The sequence below is a fragment of the Bos indicus genome, chromosome 8, assembly GCF_029378745.1.
Source record: "Bos indicus isolate NIAB-ARS_2022 breed Sahiwal x Tharparkar chromosome 8, NIAB-ARS_B.indTharparkar_mat_pri_1.0, whole genome shotgun sequence".
NCBI classification, from domain to species: Eukaryota; Metazoa; Chordata; class Mammalia; order Artiodactyla; family Bovidae; genus Bos; species Bos indicus.
In genome coordinates this window covers 73079506-73094829 of record NC_091767.1, presented here as the reverse complement: position 1 = coordinate 73094829, position 15324 = coordinate 73079506, and the positions used below count along the sequence as shown (strand labels likewise).

The 15324-nt window shown below is 42.6% G+C and overlaps 1 protein-coding gene across 1 annotated transcript in view; it reads left to right on the top strand.

Moving 5' to 3' along the window:
• The window catches only part of EBF2 (EBF transcription factor 2), a 222170-nt gene extending 208778 nt beyond the window's left edge, over positions 1 to 13392 (top strand). The window contains exons 15-16 of the mRNA XM_070794947.1: positions 3250 to 3417; positions 10427 to 13392. Coding sequence (XP_070651048.1) covers positions 3250 to 3417; positions 10427 to 10458 — 200 coding nt within the window. The 3' untranslated portion in view covers positions 10459 to 13392. The remainder of the gene's footprint in view (positions 1 to 3249; positions 3418 to 10426) is intronic.
• The last annotated feature ends 1932 nt before the right edge of the window (positions 13393 to 15324 follow it).

The following is a 15324-nucleotide window of genomic DNA, read 5'->3' as shown; positions in this document are numbered from 1 at the left end:
AATTAATTTCTGGAAATTAAATTACTGGGTTAAAAGACATGGACGTTTTCAAATACTTTGATACATATTACCAAAGTTCCTCCAGAGAGGTTAGCACTCCCCTTAGAAAAGGAGAGTATCTGTTTCCCTGCCCTCTTAATTTTTTCTTAATCTTTATCAATTTGGCAAGTGGAAAATAACATCTCATTACTGTTTTAATTTGCATCTGATTACTAATTGGTCTGACCATTTATAGGTCTATAAAGGCCTTTTGGTTATTTTCATTTTTCCTTCTGTGACATTTCTTTTCATGTCCTTTGCCTATTTTTCTATTGGGACGTTTCCTGATTAGTTTATAAAAACCTATTAGCTACTGAGGATCTGAATATATCTAAATAAATTATGAAAAATAGTTTTCCTAATTTGTCATTTGCCTTTTCTGTATGTGTCATAGAAATTTTTTGTTACATGACAAATCTATCTTATGATGTTCTGTTTAGGCTTTGGGGTGGAAAGGATGAGGTAAATTATATAACTTCCTCATTTTTCTACTAGCTCCTTTATAATTTTGTTTTTAAAAATAACCCTTTAATCTATTTAGATTTATTTTTGGGTTTAATATGAGGATGCACTCTAAATTTTGTCTCCAAATGGCTAGTGTATTGTTCCTATGTGTTTATTTCCCCACTAATTTGAAATGTCACCTTTATTAAGTTTTAATTCTCCTATATATCCAGATCTATTTCTGGACTCTATTTTCTCCAAGGATTTGTCTGTCTATGTCTATGCTGGTATAACACTGATTTCATTGGTATAGATCTATAATAAGTTTTAATATCTGTTAAGATATTAAGGCTTCTTTAAAAAAATTTAAATGAAACTTCTGGCTCTTACAGCATTTTTTAAAATAAACATAGAAATTATGTTTGCTAACATAGGCATATTAAAATTCCTTTTAGGATTTTTATTATAAACATATTAAATTTTAAATTTGTATATAATCTGACATTTTGCAAAAATTTTGTTTAAAATATTTTAAATGGGCACTTTGCAGCTCTGTGTTTATTCAACTCTGCAGCAATTTTATGTCACTTGGTGAAGTCTGAGATGACTCCTTTCCCACTGAGAGGTGGCCACGCTAATAAGCATGCTTTAGGATCTGTTACTAGAAATGACTCATATGCTGAATATAAATGGAATCAAGTATATGTATGCATGTGTGTGTGTGCCTAATTCACATTATAAAAACTCTCCTCTCTCATGCTGTATGAGGGGAGATTCTGCTATTGCAGACCCAGAAACCAAGGCGCCATTTTGGTACCCGCATGGATCACACGGTATGGCAGAGACTGGATGGTGGTCAGAATCAGGGGTTTCCGCGTAGCAGCTTTCCTTTGGCCTCTAATTCTGTGCCTTACAGAAAGAGGAGAGGTCCCAGCCACTCACCCTGTGCACACACACACATTTCATTGATGCTAAAACCAAGGCTAGAGAGGAGACTGACTTGAACCTGAGAATAAAATTCATTCTCCAGGCTTAACCCTGTATCCTCTTCCATGTGCATGCATGCTAAGGTGCTTCAGTCGTATCTGACTCTTTGCCACCCTGTGGACTGTGACCCCACTAGGCTCCTCTGTCCATGGGATTCTCTAGCCAAGAATACTGGAGTGAGTTACCATGCCCTCCTCCAGGGGATCTTCCTGACCCAGGGATCAAAGTCCTGTGTCTTATGTCTTATGTTTTGGCAGGCGGATTCTTTACCACTAGCGCTACAAATACCACCAATTTTTTTCTTTTGAAGACTGGGATGTATTCCAGTGCTTCCTTTTGCATTGCCCTTTAAACCAGGACCATTTCTGGATGAGCAGTTTTTTTTTTTTAGATAAAGCTTTTTTTTTTTTTTTTTTTTTTAAGTCTTTGGTTTGTAGATCGGCTGTAAAAGACATTGCATGGGAGGCATGCCGTATTATTGCTTTGTATACTCCATTGTGTGAACACAGCCGAATGTCTACGTTTATAGGGAGAGGGGAAAAATGAGGATGGAGTTTTGCAAAGGCCATCAGAACACTGGACCTCCAAAATTCACCTTATACTTGAAACATTAACTTGCATTCATGTCCTCAGTTTCAGATTTACTTGTGGACTATCTGGACTACTGATGATCTGAAGTAGAAGTCAGCACTCTTAGCCTTTATTATGGCCTTTGCCATTATGTTGCAGTAATTCTAAGTCATATGACTTGGGACAGTTCAGAATTCTGGACACTAGAATGAGTCCCTGAAACTTGACCATATACTATAAAATGCTATCTCTAACAATTTTATGTGTGTGAACTCAAGTTTACCTCTTTTTCGAGCAAATTGAACCTGGAAGAAAATTATCTTCTTGTATGATGTAAGTTGGTGGAGTATCTGACATTAAGAGGTGGGGCGCTTTGTTGTGTAAGTTGCCTTTATTTTTCTTGGAAATCACAACAGTTAGCTTTTGGCTTCCTTGAAGTCATTTTAATATTAATACTGGTGTGTTTTTTTCCTACACATTACATCAGAGGAGGCTGCCTTGCAGCTTTATTTCCCAGGAGCTCTGAAAGTAGAGGGAGAAGGGAGGTAATCTCTTCAATGTTAATAAACTTTTACATTTAATGAGGAAGTGGCCCATAGAGATGGCACGCTCCGAGAAGATGCCTACCCTACAGAGCAAATCTCTGGTGCCCTGAGAACTGCCAGGGAGGCACATGGCTCCCAGACAGGATTACATTTTAGGATTAAAAAAAAAAAATAGGTTTCTGTTTTTTAGTAGACTTGATCATTTTTCAGAGGTTGGTCTTAGCCTTCTCGTGTTGAGCTTCTATTGGGTTGGCCAAAAAGTTTGTTTGGGTTTTTCTACAATACCTTTCAGAGAAATCTGAACAAACGTTTTGGCCAACCCAGTACTTGTGGATTAAGACCTATAACAATATGACCTCCTGCTGATGCCTTCCTGACTCTTCCAGGCAGAAAAGCACCCGGCCCGGATGTATCTCCTTAGCATCGTGTTCACTCCTCCGATAGGATGATGACCCTAATCATTGTTTCATTTGTCTATTCCTTCCAAGGGACAGGGCAGGGTCATTGTCACATTCAACTTCTTCTCAAATCCTTGGAATCTGGAACAAAGCCTGGAACAAACACGTAATTTTGCAATCAGTATGTTCTGGTTGTATGTACTGAAGAAAGAACTTAACTCCTAGATCTTTCTCTTTCTAAAGAAGGACTGTCCTTTGCTTTCCAGTCATGTCATCAAGTCCCACTGTTGGATCTTCCAGCACATCCTCCATCCTCCCGTTTTCCTCTTCAGTTTTTCCTGCTGTCAAACAGAAGAGTGCCTTTGCCCCTGTCATCAGGCCCCAAGGCTCCCCTTCGCCTGCCTGCTCCAGTGGCAATGGAAACGGATTCAGAGGTAAGCAAGCTGTAGCACCTTGGGAGTCAGCGTGGTTCATGTGCCACAGAGTCCACAAAGTGAGAGCAAACAGCCCTGTAGCCTTCTGTCTCTAGCCATTTCCCTACAAGGAGCTGCTTTGGTGTTTTCATCGTGGGACCAGCATGTCTTGTAGAACTGGGCTAGTTCTCTATCCTAGGGCAAGATCGGGGAATAACAGAGGAGTCAGACAACTCTGCAAGGACACAGAATAGGTAGGGTGGTGGCTCAGACAGTAAAGAATTCACCTGCAGTGTGGGAGACATGGATTCAGTCCCTGGGTTGGGAAAATCCCCTGGAAGAGGGCATGGCAACCCACGCCAGTAGTCTTGCCTGGAAAATCCCCAGGGACAGAGAAGCTTAGTGGGCTACAGTCCACAGGGTTGCAAAGAGTCAGACATGACTGAGCAACTAAGAACAGAGCCATGTGGACCCTCCAGGAGTGTCTGGACTCTCCAGATGTTGCTTTTTTTTTTTTTTTTAAAGCTCTACTGGGTCGTCATTGCTGTGCAAACTTTTCTCTAGTTGCAGCAAGTGAGGGCTGCTCTCTAGTTGTGGTGTGAGGGCTTTTCTTGTTGCTGAGCACAAGCTCTAGAGCACCAGGCTTCAGTAGTTGTGGCTCCCAGTTTCTGGAGCACAGGCTCAGTAGTTGTGGTGCATGGGCTTAGTTCCTCCACAGTCAGTACATGGGATCTTCCTGGATCAGGGATCAAACCTGTGTCTGCTGCATTGGCAAGTGCATTCTTCACCACTGAGCTGCCAGGGAAGCCCTCCAGACCTCCAGACCATGGTCCACAACACCATGTCACTATTTCCCTTAAGGTACCTGACCACCACAGCAGGTGCCACATGAATCGGCTTGCCACCCACACTGCATTCCCAGTCCCATGGACAAGATCCTTCAGAAGCAACCAGCGAGTTCTGAGAATTCTGGTTTCATGCTGGTGAAATTGATAGCAGGTGCCCGATCAGGGGTGGGGTAGAAAAGAAAGGAAGAAAGATATACTGTGTCTAAGAACAAGCATTAATATCACCCATCAGACCTGTTCTTCAGTGATGTCCTAAAATATAATATGACATGATGTAGCACGCATATGATGAGCACATGAGAATTTAATCACCTCACTGTGAATGGGAGCAGCTGATGGCATGAGAGCAAATTGGAAACTGCTGAGCGCTGGGGGAGCCTGACGCCCCACATTATTTTTAGGCTGCTCCTTGCATCTTGACATGCAAAACATTCACGACAGGTGGTGTTGGATAAAACCAAAAAGGGCAGAAGTTTGGGTAACCCTTCGTGGATCAAAGCCTCTGGGGTCAGCACAGCCTCGATGGACTGTGTTGACCTTGGAACTGCCTCTGCCTGGTGGCTTTATGATTGCACGGGGGATCCTGAGCCTTGTGTGTGGGCTACTTGTGGGGGGATACTTGTGAGGGTGTCTTCGCTAGCTGGCGCTGAGCACGGCTCTGGGAGGTATGGCCTGTTCCTGCCACGTCTCTACCATTTGAGTGATGGTGCCTCCTCGAAGTCAAGTGACTTGACAGACAAACTGTGAAATAAGATTTGAAAATCCAGCCCTCAGAAGAGCCCCTGAAAATTCTTTTGCTTCTAATGAGACAAAGCAGCTGGGTCTACATGCCACCCAGCATGGGAATAGTTGGAAACATCTGTATATTTGAAGGGAAAAAAAAAAATATATATATATTTTGCTTTTCATCCAGATGTCAGATTCAGTGAGAAGCAGGCTGAGCCTGTAGCTAAGCATCTCCACTGCCCTGTCTCTCATCAAGGGCCAGTGGTTTCTAGCTTAGCATGAGGGGACATGCCCAGAACTTTCCCCATGATGGCCTTACCTCCAGACTGGAATAGGAGAACAGTTGCTGAATTTTAAAAAAATTTATTTATTTATTTATTTTTCTTTTTTAATATAAATTTATTTATTTTAATTGGAGGCTAATTACTGTACAATATTGTATTGGTTTTGCCATACATCAACATGCATCTGCCACGGGTGTACACGTGTTCCCCATCCTGAACCTCCTCCCACCTCCCTCCCCATTTATTTTTAATTGAAGGATAATTGCTTTACAATATTATGTTGGTTTCTGCCATACATGAACATGAATCAGCCATAGCTCTACATATGTCCCCTCCTACCTGCCCCTCTAAGTTGTCACAGAGCTCCAGTTTGAGTTCCCTGAGTCATACAGCAAATTCCCACTGGCTATCTATCTTATATATGGTAGTATATATATTTCCATATTTTGTATTGGAGTATAGGGGATGACTCAGTGGTAAAGAATCTGCCTGCCAATGCAAGAGTTGTGGGTTCAATCCCTGGGTAGGGAAGATCCCCTGAAGTGGGGCATGGCAACCCACTCCAGTATTCTTGCCTGGGAAATCACATGGACAGAGAAGCCTGGCAGACTACAGTCCATGGGGTCGCAAAGAGTCAGATGGGACTTAGCAACTAAACAACAACATAGCTGATTAACAGTTTTAGGTGAACAGCAAAGGAACTCAGCCATACATATACATGTATCCATTCTCCCCCAAACTCCCCTCCCATCCAGGCTGCCACATTACATTGAGCAGAGTTCCTTGTGCTATACAGTAGGTCCCTGTTGGTTATCCGTTTTAAGTATAACAATTGCTGAGTTTTTGCCACATCTTCTCCTTCCCCACCACCTCTTCAGCAGTGATGTCTCTGCTTTCCAAGTCTTATGGTTTTAGTCATGTCCCTTAAGTCTGGTGGGGGCCACACAGGTCTCATCAGGGAAATGCAGAGTGAGAGGCCCAAGAAGGACTAAGGGTGAGTGCAAGTGTCAGAGGAGGAAAGGGAGGGTACAGCTTTTCCCTCCTTCCAGGCAACTCTTGCCAGTATTTTCAGCTTCACTTGGAGGAAGAAAAGTATAACTTGACTGCCACCTGCCACCCCTCTCTCATGCAGGGACTGAGTTGGGGAGCAGAGCTAGTTGACTCAGATTTTTTGGGTCTTTGGTATCCAGGGTGACCCACCTAGGAGTCCTACCTGGCTCTTGGCCCTCAGAGAGGCCAGGACAAATATTTTACTGGCTGCCATGGCCTGGAATCCCCACTGTGCTGGTGGCTGCATGCCCAAGGCCCTCTGTGGTCCACTGGTCAGAATGGAGTTGTGTGACCCTATGGACCGTAGCCTATCAGGCTTCTCTGTCCATGGGGTTCTCCAGGCAAGAAAACTGGAGTGGGTTGCCCTTCCCTCCTCCAGGTTGGAGTCTTAAAACTCCCTCCAAATTCCCTTGGTGATTTGAACCTTAAGATGGAGGAGGAGGAGGATGGGGAGGGGCTGGAGAAGGAAAAGGTGGAAGAGAAGGAGAAAAGAACAAAAAGGACACTTAAATTAGGAATTGGAGACTAAAAAACTTAGAAAGAGTTATGAAAATATAAAGTTGTGCATGGAGAAATAATTCTTCGGAGAACCTCAAAGACTACCCACGGTGGGAAGAATGCTGGAACAATGGGACATGACATTAATCAGAGTTCCCTGTGCTACACAGTATGTCCTTGTATATGAACTTGACTTCATCAGATGTTGCTGGAATTGGAGCTCAGCCTCCCTCATGCTGGGGCATCTATACTAGTCACTGTCATCCAAGAACCTTGGGTTCCTAGACTGTTAAACAGGAGAACTGATTGCTCTCTCTCAAGGTTGTTGAGAAGTTATGTGTGTGAAGAACCAGGAAAAGCAAAGGACGTGCCTGGCAGAGAGAGGCTGGGGCTGACAAAGGATGCCTTCCAGAAGCCTTCACTCCTGTTCTTCCTCATTTGGACCAGGTGACCAGCAGCTCAAGGTCCAGCAACACCTTGGTTGCTGGTTGGTGCAGAGACAGAGAGAGCCGAGCTGACCTTGAATGTGCTGCCCACAGCCACTGAATGAAGGGATCCTGGGGTGGTGGTGGCTGAATGGCAGGATGCTGCATCTCTTGAGGGACAGACAGTGGGAGAGTGAAAAGATGGTCTGAGGTGGAGCCTGAAAATCACAGGCTGAGAGGGAGGTTCTTCTCTTCTCCTGCTGTAAGGTGAGGTGGTCTCAGTTGCCTGCAGGAAGATTGCACAGCCAACACTCTCCAAGACTCGTGGACCGTGCCTGGACCCCACATGTAAGATGCTGGACCGAGCACTTTACACGAATTATCTTGTTCCAGCATCCTGTGAGCCAAAGGCAAAGGTCATCCAGTTATCACCATGTCTAGTTAAGGAGCTCATCCAGGACCACACAGCCAGTGACTGAAGAACTTGAACTCAGACATTTTGACCCCAGAGCCTGAGTTCTGGCAGCCCTTAGTCTCTCTGGGGACAGAAATATTATAGTAGTTCCTCTGTTCAGCATTCATCCGTACCTACTTTCTACCTGAACCGAAGAGTAACTGTTACAATTCCCATAAAATGTCAAAGGTAAAAAGAAATTGGACAACGTGCAGTTACGCATTTTCCCAATTAACTTTTGCTTTGTGTCTGTTGGTGACAGTTTCTTTTTTTAAAAAACTTTTTATTTTGCATTGGGGTGTAGCCAATTAACAATGTTGTGATACTTTCAGGCGAACATCAAAGGGCCTCGGCCATACATATACAGGTGTCTGTTTCCCCGCAAGCTCCCCTCCCATCCAGGCTGCCACATGACATTGAGCAGAGTTCTCTGTGCTGTACAATAGGCCCTTATTGGTTATCCATTTTAAATATAGCGGTGTGGTGGACATGTACACACTGGCAACGGTTTCTACAAGCAAGAAGTCAGGGTCACCACGGAGCAGAGTCTCGCCCACCCAAGTGCCCAACGTGACACCAGGAAGAAGCAAAATCCGTGAAATATATTTTTCTCCAGACATGCAGTGGATCTTGTTCTCAGAGAGGCTCTGCCCTTTTAATAAGCCCTTTAGATAACTCTCTTGAGGATGCAGGAAAAGGAAGGGGCTGATGAGGCTGAAGTGTAATAGACAAGTTAAAGTTGAAAACGTGAGCCCCGGACCTACTGCCGGGGAGCTCAATGTGCCCTATTCATTTCACCCACCTTCCACCTCATTTATCAGGCATTCACAGTTGATGAGTATAGATTGTCAAGATAATATTATGCGCTATGTGCCAGATTCATTTTCCAGCTCCCTCCAGGAGGAAAAAAAAAAAAAAGAATAATAAAAAAAACCAAAACCCTCCTACACTCTGGGATAATTACCAGAGTTCCTATATCTCCAAATCATCGGGGAGTGTCCAGAATTGAACTGCCTTTATTGAAAAGTTACATCGATTCAATATATAGTAATACAGGCAAAAATAATTAAGGCTTTGCTAGCTGTGTAAGACCTTAATCCGGATCTCACAAACATTCAATAAAGGCTGTATGGGCAGGGAAATAGACGGCTGACAATCTTGTCTGAGAAGACGAGCTGGCATAGAGAGAAGGGGTAGAGATAGAGGGAGGAGGAGCAAGGAGGGGAGGGGGTAGGAAAGAAGAAGGAAGGAAGGAAGTGGGTGGAGAGAGATGTTGGAAGAAGCAGGAAGAAATTTGGCCATTTGCTTATAAGCCTAGTGAGCACCATTTGGCCAAACACTTCTGTGATGTTTGATAAGCCCTCTAGATGAGGCTTTGACAATAAACCTCAAAGGATCAAATTCTAGATACAGTGTGACATTTGGACACAAGGAAACTACTCTGCCAGGTTCTAAGAATGTGCAAGTTTGGTAGGTTCACCCCCTGAAAGCCAAGGCCAGAGGGATGCATTTTTTTTTTTTGGGGGGGGTTGCATTTTGGTGTGTGATTTTTCTACATTGTGCTGACGCTGCTTTACTTCTCATATCAAGGGGACACCTTGAACCTGATACCACCCAGGCAAGCATTTTCCACTTGACCAGACGGATACTGCACTAGGGACTAGGATGGATAGATGGACTAGGGCCCTGGACACTGCACTTGGACTGGGGGTGAAGAGTAGAGATTGGGGTGACTCCTAAATTAGGGCTAAATTAAGTTAGCCCTTCTGTTCCAGTGAATCAGCATCCCTTAGTGAATGGCCATCACAGATATGAAAGTTGCTCAGTTGTGTGTCTGACTCTTTGCGACCCCATGGACTATACAGTCCATGGAATTCTCCAGGCCAGAGTACTGGAGTGGGTAGCCTTTCCCTTCTCCAGTGGATCTTTCCAACCCGGGAATAGAACCGGGGTCTCCTGCATTGCAGGCAGATTCTTTACCAACTGAACTATGAGGGAAGCCCAGATAGTGGTGCACCCCAAAGGAAGATGAACCAGTTAGAAAACTCATCAAATTTCAGCTCTGATTTATTATAAATGATGCCTTGTAAGTAACTCAATAGGCTTGGCACCTGGAATTTATTTTCCTCTTCCAGCTAAGTGATTTGAAACTGTGTAATCTAGAAATTATTTTAGTCTAATAATGAAAACTATTTTACACATATATCCATATTACAATTTAGTACATGTTTATATGTCAAGTATACAACCCATTAATATGAAATGCAACATGATTCTTAGCCTCTGAAGCAAAATTTCAGCAAGCTTTGTGTTAGGTTCAGTGATTCAGTAAGGCAGCAAGCTTTATGTTACATTCAGTGATTAAGGCTTCAGTGCCTCTCACGCATTGTCTGCTAAACCAGTGCGGTACTCAGGCACTTCACTTGTGTCCCTGACTCTTTGTGACCTCTTGGACCACAGCCCACCAGGCAAGAATACTGGAGTGGGTTGCCATTTACTTCTCCAGGGGCTCTTCTTGACCCAGGGATCGAACTGAGTCTCTTGCATCTCCTGCATTGGCAGGCAGGTTCTTTACCACTGCACCACCTGGGACCTGAGGACAGTGGGTTCCCATATCAGCTGAAGGTACCATCACCCTGGATTGTTCGAGACTGTCCATCCCATCCCCTACTCCTCTCTCTGGGTTCTAGACTTTAATGTAAAGAGTCTCTAAGCCTCATGCTTGTGTCCACTCTTTCCTTACAGCCATGACTGGACTTGTCGTGCCCCCGATGTAAAGAAGAGGAAGAACAGCTTTCTTATAGCACAAAACTACTTACTCTGATGGACCGATAACAAAGAAAGTGCTAGGAGCTCTCTGGGGAGAGCTGTGCCCCCGGGTGAACATGATGGACTGATCTGGCTTTGCAAGGAGCCACCTCTTAACCTGGTCTCCTGTTTCTCATGTAGCTCTGATGGTAGCTACACAAACTGACCCTCTTGGGAACAAGGACAAAAGATGTCATTGACGTAGTCAGTGCTAAGAGCAGAAATGCAATTCTTTGTTACGAACATTATGAGAACCACCTTCCTATGTTTGTAAAATATTTAAGAAAAAAAATTGGCAAACAATTCATGCTTAATATTTTGGATACTATTTGTTTTTCTTTGTAGGAAAAAAAAAAGTTGAAAGTTTCTATTTTCTATGAAGCCTTTCAGATACCAATTTAGTTTATGCAGAAAAAAAAAAATTGAACAAAACAGGGTACCAGCATGAAAGACTTTGTTAAAACGAAACCTGAATCGAATGATGAAATGTGCTTGTATGTGTGTTTGCTTATAGTTTAATCTCCTTAAAAAACAAACAAACAAACAAAAAAAAACAAAAAAAGGGAAAAATTTTTAAATGTTTTACAATTATTTAAATAAATAAATGTGTAACTTATTGTAAGTAGAGGTAGAAATTCAGACCTTTTTGGAAGAGAGAGGAATTTCTCTTCCTGATGTAAAATGGAAGTGATGCAAACAGGTAGTAACAAGTTTAAAAGGTGTGTGATTATTACTGCAGTTACTTACTAGACTCTTATCCCCTGCCCTGCATCCCCCTCTTTTTCCATCATTTTATTGACCCACATATTAGTACCTAGGTACTAATATGTACCTTATGTAGAACAACCCGGTGCAGAGACAAAGATGCACGTCCTTGCACTTACACAAATACTCAAACCCGTCCATCCATTCCCAGCTCCGTCCGCTTTCTAATAGCCTCCATGTCCCTTTTGGTATTCACTCTTTGTGAATATATAATTTTTAAGAATTCACATTAGCTCCCGACCTTCTCCCCTGAGAAGTGCAGAGAATTCCCCTGTCTCAGTGCACCCCTGGCCTTGCGACCCCCAGGAAAAGGCAGGGCTCACTTTAAAGACAGCCAAAGTCACGTGACTTCCCCAACCAACTGGCCCCTGTGGAATCTTCCTGTTCAGAGCCCCACGTTCCCTCCTCTTTGGTGGCCTGCTTCAGCATAGAGATGTAAGCCCCGTAGAACTTCAGAAGCAGGTTTGAAGAAGTTGACTCTGTCTCTCAGACTCCTCCTTATCAATATTAGGATGTCCACATCTTTCCTTATCACTGCAGATTTCCCCTTTCATGGCATTAAACTCACCTGAAAAAAACTCTGTATCCTGCTTGACACAGTTTCCAGGCAAGAATGTGATAGGATGAGGAAGAGGCAGGTTATAAGCCCTCTTTCCTCTGATAGTTGAAGAAATGGAAACCTAGATTCTTAGCAAAGTCAGAGGGTAGGGGCAGCCGTGTTCCAAATAGCATATTTCCCTAGGCCTGTGACGGACTCTCATAAGTTCTGGGACTAGGTCTTAGCGGGAGAAACCTTGAAGGAGCTGCTAAGATGGGGCTAAGTCTTGAAAGTCTGTGTGGTCTTGGAGATATATCCAGATTTATCTCAATGGCCAATAAGGATGTCATTTTTTTCCAGGCCAGGGTTCTCCTTGTTGACTAAGTGATACCACAGTACAGGCTATACACAGACTTCAGTTTGGGGTATCAGGTTAGGATTCCAATTAGAAATTGATGCAACTCTCTTGGACAAACATCTTCAGTGCATTGAGCCAAGTTTAGATGACGTCATAAATTCTCCCTCCCTTCCATTTGCCCACATCTATTCAACCCTCAATGGTCTTATCTGCCTTTATTCCAGAACTACCCAATATGATCCAAATATTATTTCTACGCACATGATAATCCAAGTTTGGAAACTTGGCATGCTTGTAATCCTGCTGACTGTCCCTCACAGTCAGGGCCTAAAGCACCAAAAAACCCAAAAAAAAACAAAACAGGGAAACACACAAGAGAACGTTCCCCAGTGAAAAATGTGATGGAAGAGGAAGAGTGTGGATGACACACACCACCCTCCAAAAGTGAAGGCAGAATGAAATCAAGCATGTTTAGACCTGGATTCCAGCCAATCCAACATAAGGAAATGTTTTTTTAAGTAGCATTGCTTTTAGAATCTGTGAATTTTGCTCTTGCATGAAGATGAGTGCAGTACTGTCTTCAAAATGATTGTAGAATTTCTCGGTAGCTTTACACCGAAAAATGTGTGTAACTAAATACCAGACATCTTTGACCATTCAGCTAGAACCTCAGCAGCGACAGATCTATTTAAGTGTACAAATGTGTGTAAGGATAATGTTTAGTGTACTAATAAATTAAAAACAAAGCTACTCTGTCCTCTTTAGTCATTGCTGTTAAATCATTCTGGTTCCAGGTTATTTTTGTGCCACTTGAAATAAGTATTTCTATAGGTAACTACAAATTCTATCCTATCTTTGTAAAAGGAGCTGTGTTAAGATTTTTCATTTAAAGGGACACTTTACTGCATTATTTATCTCTCTCTCTCTCTCTTTTTTTTTTTGTTACAGCATCGTATTCTTCCCCAGTTTTTCTTTGCACATTCCAATATGCATGGTTTAAAAACCATCCCCTTCTCTAACTTTTGTACAGTAAAGTCTCATTTTCAAACTGTATAGTTTCATTTGATCATTTCTGCTTTGTCAGTTATATACAGTATAAAGTTGCTATGCACAGAGCTTTTTGTAAAGACAGCTTTTTTGTTTACTGTTTTTAATGGTCTTACTTATGAAAGAATATCTTGTTTGTAAAATGAATATGTCTACTTCAGTTTTAAACTTTAAATTATCCTAACAAAAAATAAAATTTTTGTACTGTAAAAATAATTTGGAACTTGTCTCTTTTTTTTAAGTGGGAAAAAATCAAGTTTGGGGTTTATTCTTTCTTTGGGAGGGGGGCAGAATTTATACTTAAGTTTGGGGATTTTCTCATGGCTGCTAGTCCCTGAACTCTTGTTGGGAAATTTTACTACAGCTTTTGCTTACTTGGTAAGTGTTCTGTGGTGCTGACTTGGAGGAGAGAATACATATGACTCAAGTATTTTTCTGTATATATTTATGTATCCATTTAATCAAATCCTTTCATAAAAACCCAAATGATCCTACTTCTAATGTTGGACTTTGGTTATACAGAATTCTTAGGGTAGGTGAGTAGTCTATTTAGATTCGAAACTGCAAAACTGAACAAATGTTGTAGCTGATCCATCAGGTACAGGGTGAAGAACTGGAGGCTGGACAGAGACATGATGTTTAGTTTTAGATCACAGGAAGAGAGCAAGTCTAATGCCTCTAGGAGGAAATAATTCATGGAAAATAGCTTGTCTAAGAAGACAGAAGCACTAATAGAGCCCAGAGAAAACAGTGATCACAGAGAGGTGGAGTGGTCAGAGAAGTTCCCATGGCGGGGATAGAGCTGGATGGTCCTTCAAAGGATGGTAGAAATGTTGCAGAAGGGGTTGTCAGTGGGCACTGCAGAGGGGAAGGCTGTCAGGGACAAAGATGAGTAAAGGGAAATTGACATAGCACATTTAGGAGAATGGGATTCTGAATGTGGTTTTTCTGCCAAACTATTCACAAGCCTACTCATAATAGGATGGTTTGATTTCTTTCCACAAGGATTAGAGATCTGCAAACCATAGAAACTGTGTTCCTTGCATAAGTGAATAAGATGCTATTTTTTTTGTTGTTTTTTTAAAGATTCTTTTCAAATGCAGACCATTTATTAAGGTCTTTAATTAATTTGTTACAATAGTGCTTATGTTTTAGCTTTTGGCCATGAAGCACGTGGAGTCTTAGCTCCCTGATGCGGGATCTAACCCACAACCACTGCATTGGAAGGCAAAGCCTTAACCACTGGACCGCCAGGGAAGTCCCGGGTGAGACGCTGTTTCTAAGCATTATTCAAAGAAAGCGACTGTGCTTTTGCTTTTCTCCTCAAAGACTAGCTCTCTGCCTAGACTGTGCTTGTGTGTGTGTGTGTGTGTGTATGCTCAGTTGCTCAGTTGTGTCCAAGTCTTTGCGATCCCATGGACTGCAGCCTACCAGGCTCCTTTGTCCATATAATTTCCCATGCAAGAATACTAAAGCAGGTTGCCATTTCCTTCTCCACGGGATCTTCCCTACCCAGGGATCAAACCTGCGTCTCTTATGTCTCCTGCATTGGCAGGCAGATTCTTCACCATTGTGCCTCTTTGCCAGGTGCCTTCTCAGCCCTCAGGTCATAGTTTAAGTAGCATCTCCTCAGGGAGTTCTTTGCTAATCTCTGATCATGGGTATTTCCCATCTAGTCTCTTTAGCTGGACTCTGTGTCGTTGTAATTTGTGGTCATTTGTGGGCCACTTTAGACTGAAGGCTCATAACAGAGCCCATATCTGTCTCAATCCTGGATGTGGAACATTCAGCCATGTCTGAGATGCCCAACAAATACCCAGCATTTGAGATGCCCAATGAATACTTGTTAAATCAGCAAATGAGAGACAGAATTCAGACCCCTAGAGGCGGTCCTGCTTTGGTGTGTGGGACAGGTGGCTGATGTGTCACAAATGATAGGAAACAGCATCACTTTGAGAATTCACTCCTTAGGGACTGTCAGTCAACTAATCCAAAAAAGTGATGAAATGTGTCTATAATATAAAGTGACTGGCTACTTAATAAGCATAGGAAACTCCAAATGAGAGGGAAGTGAGGAATGAGAGATCCCTTGCCTGTGTCCTGTTGAGTAAGTCATTTTGCCCCTTG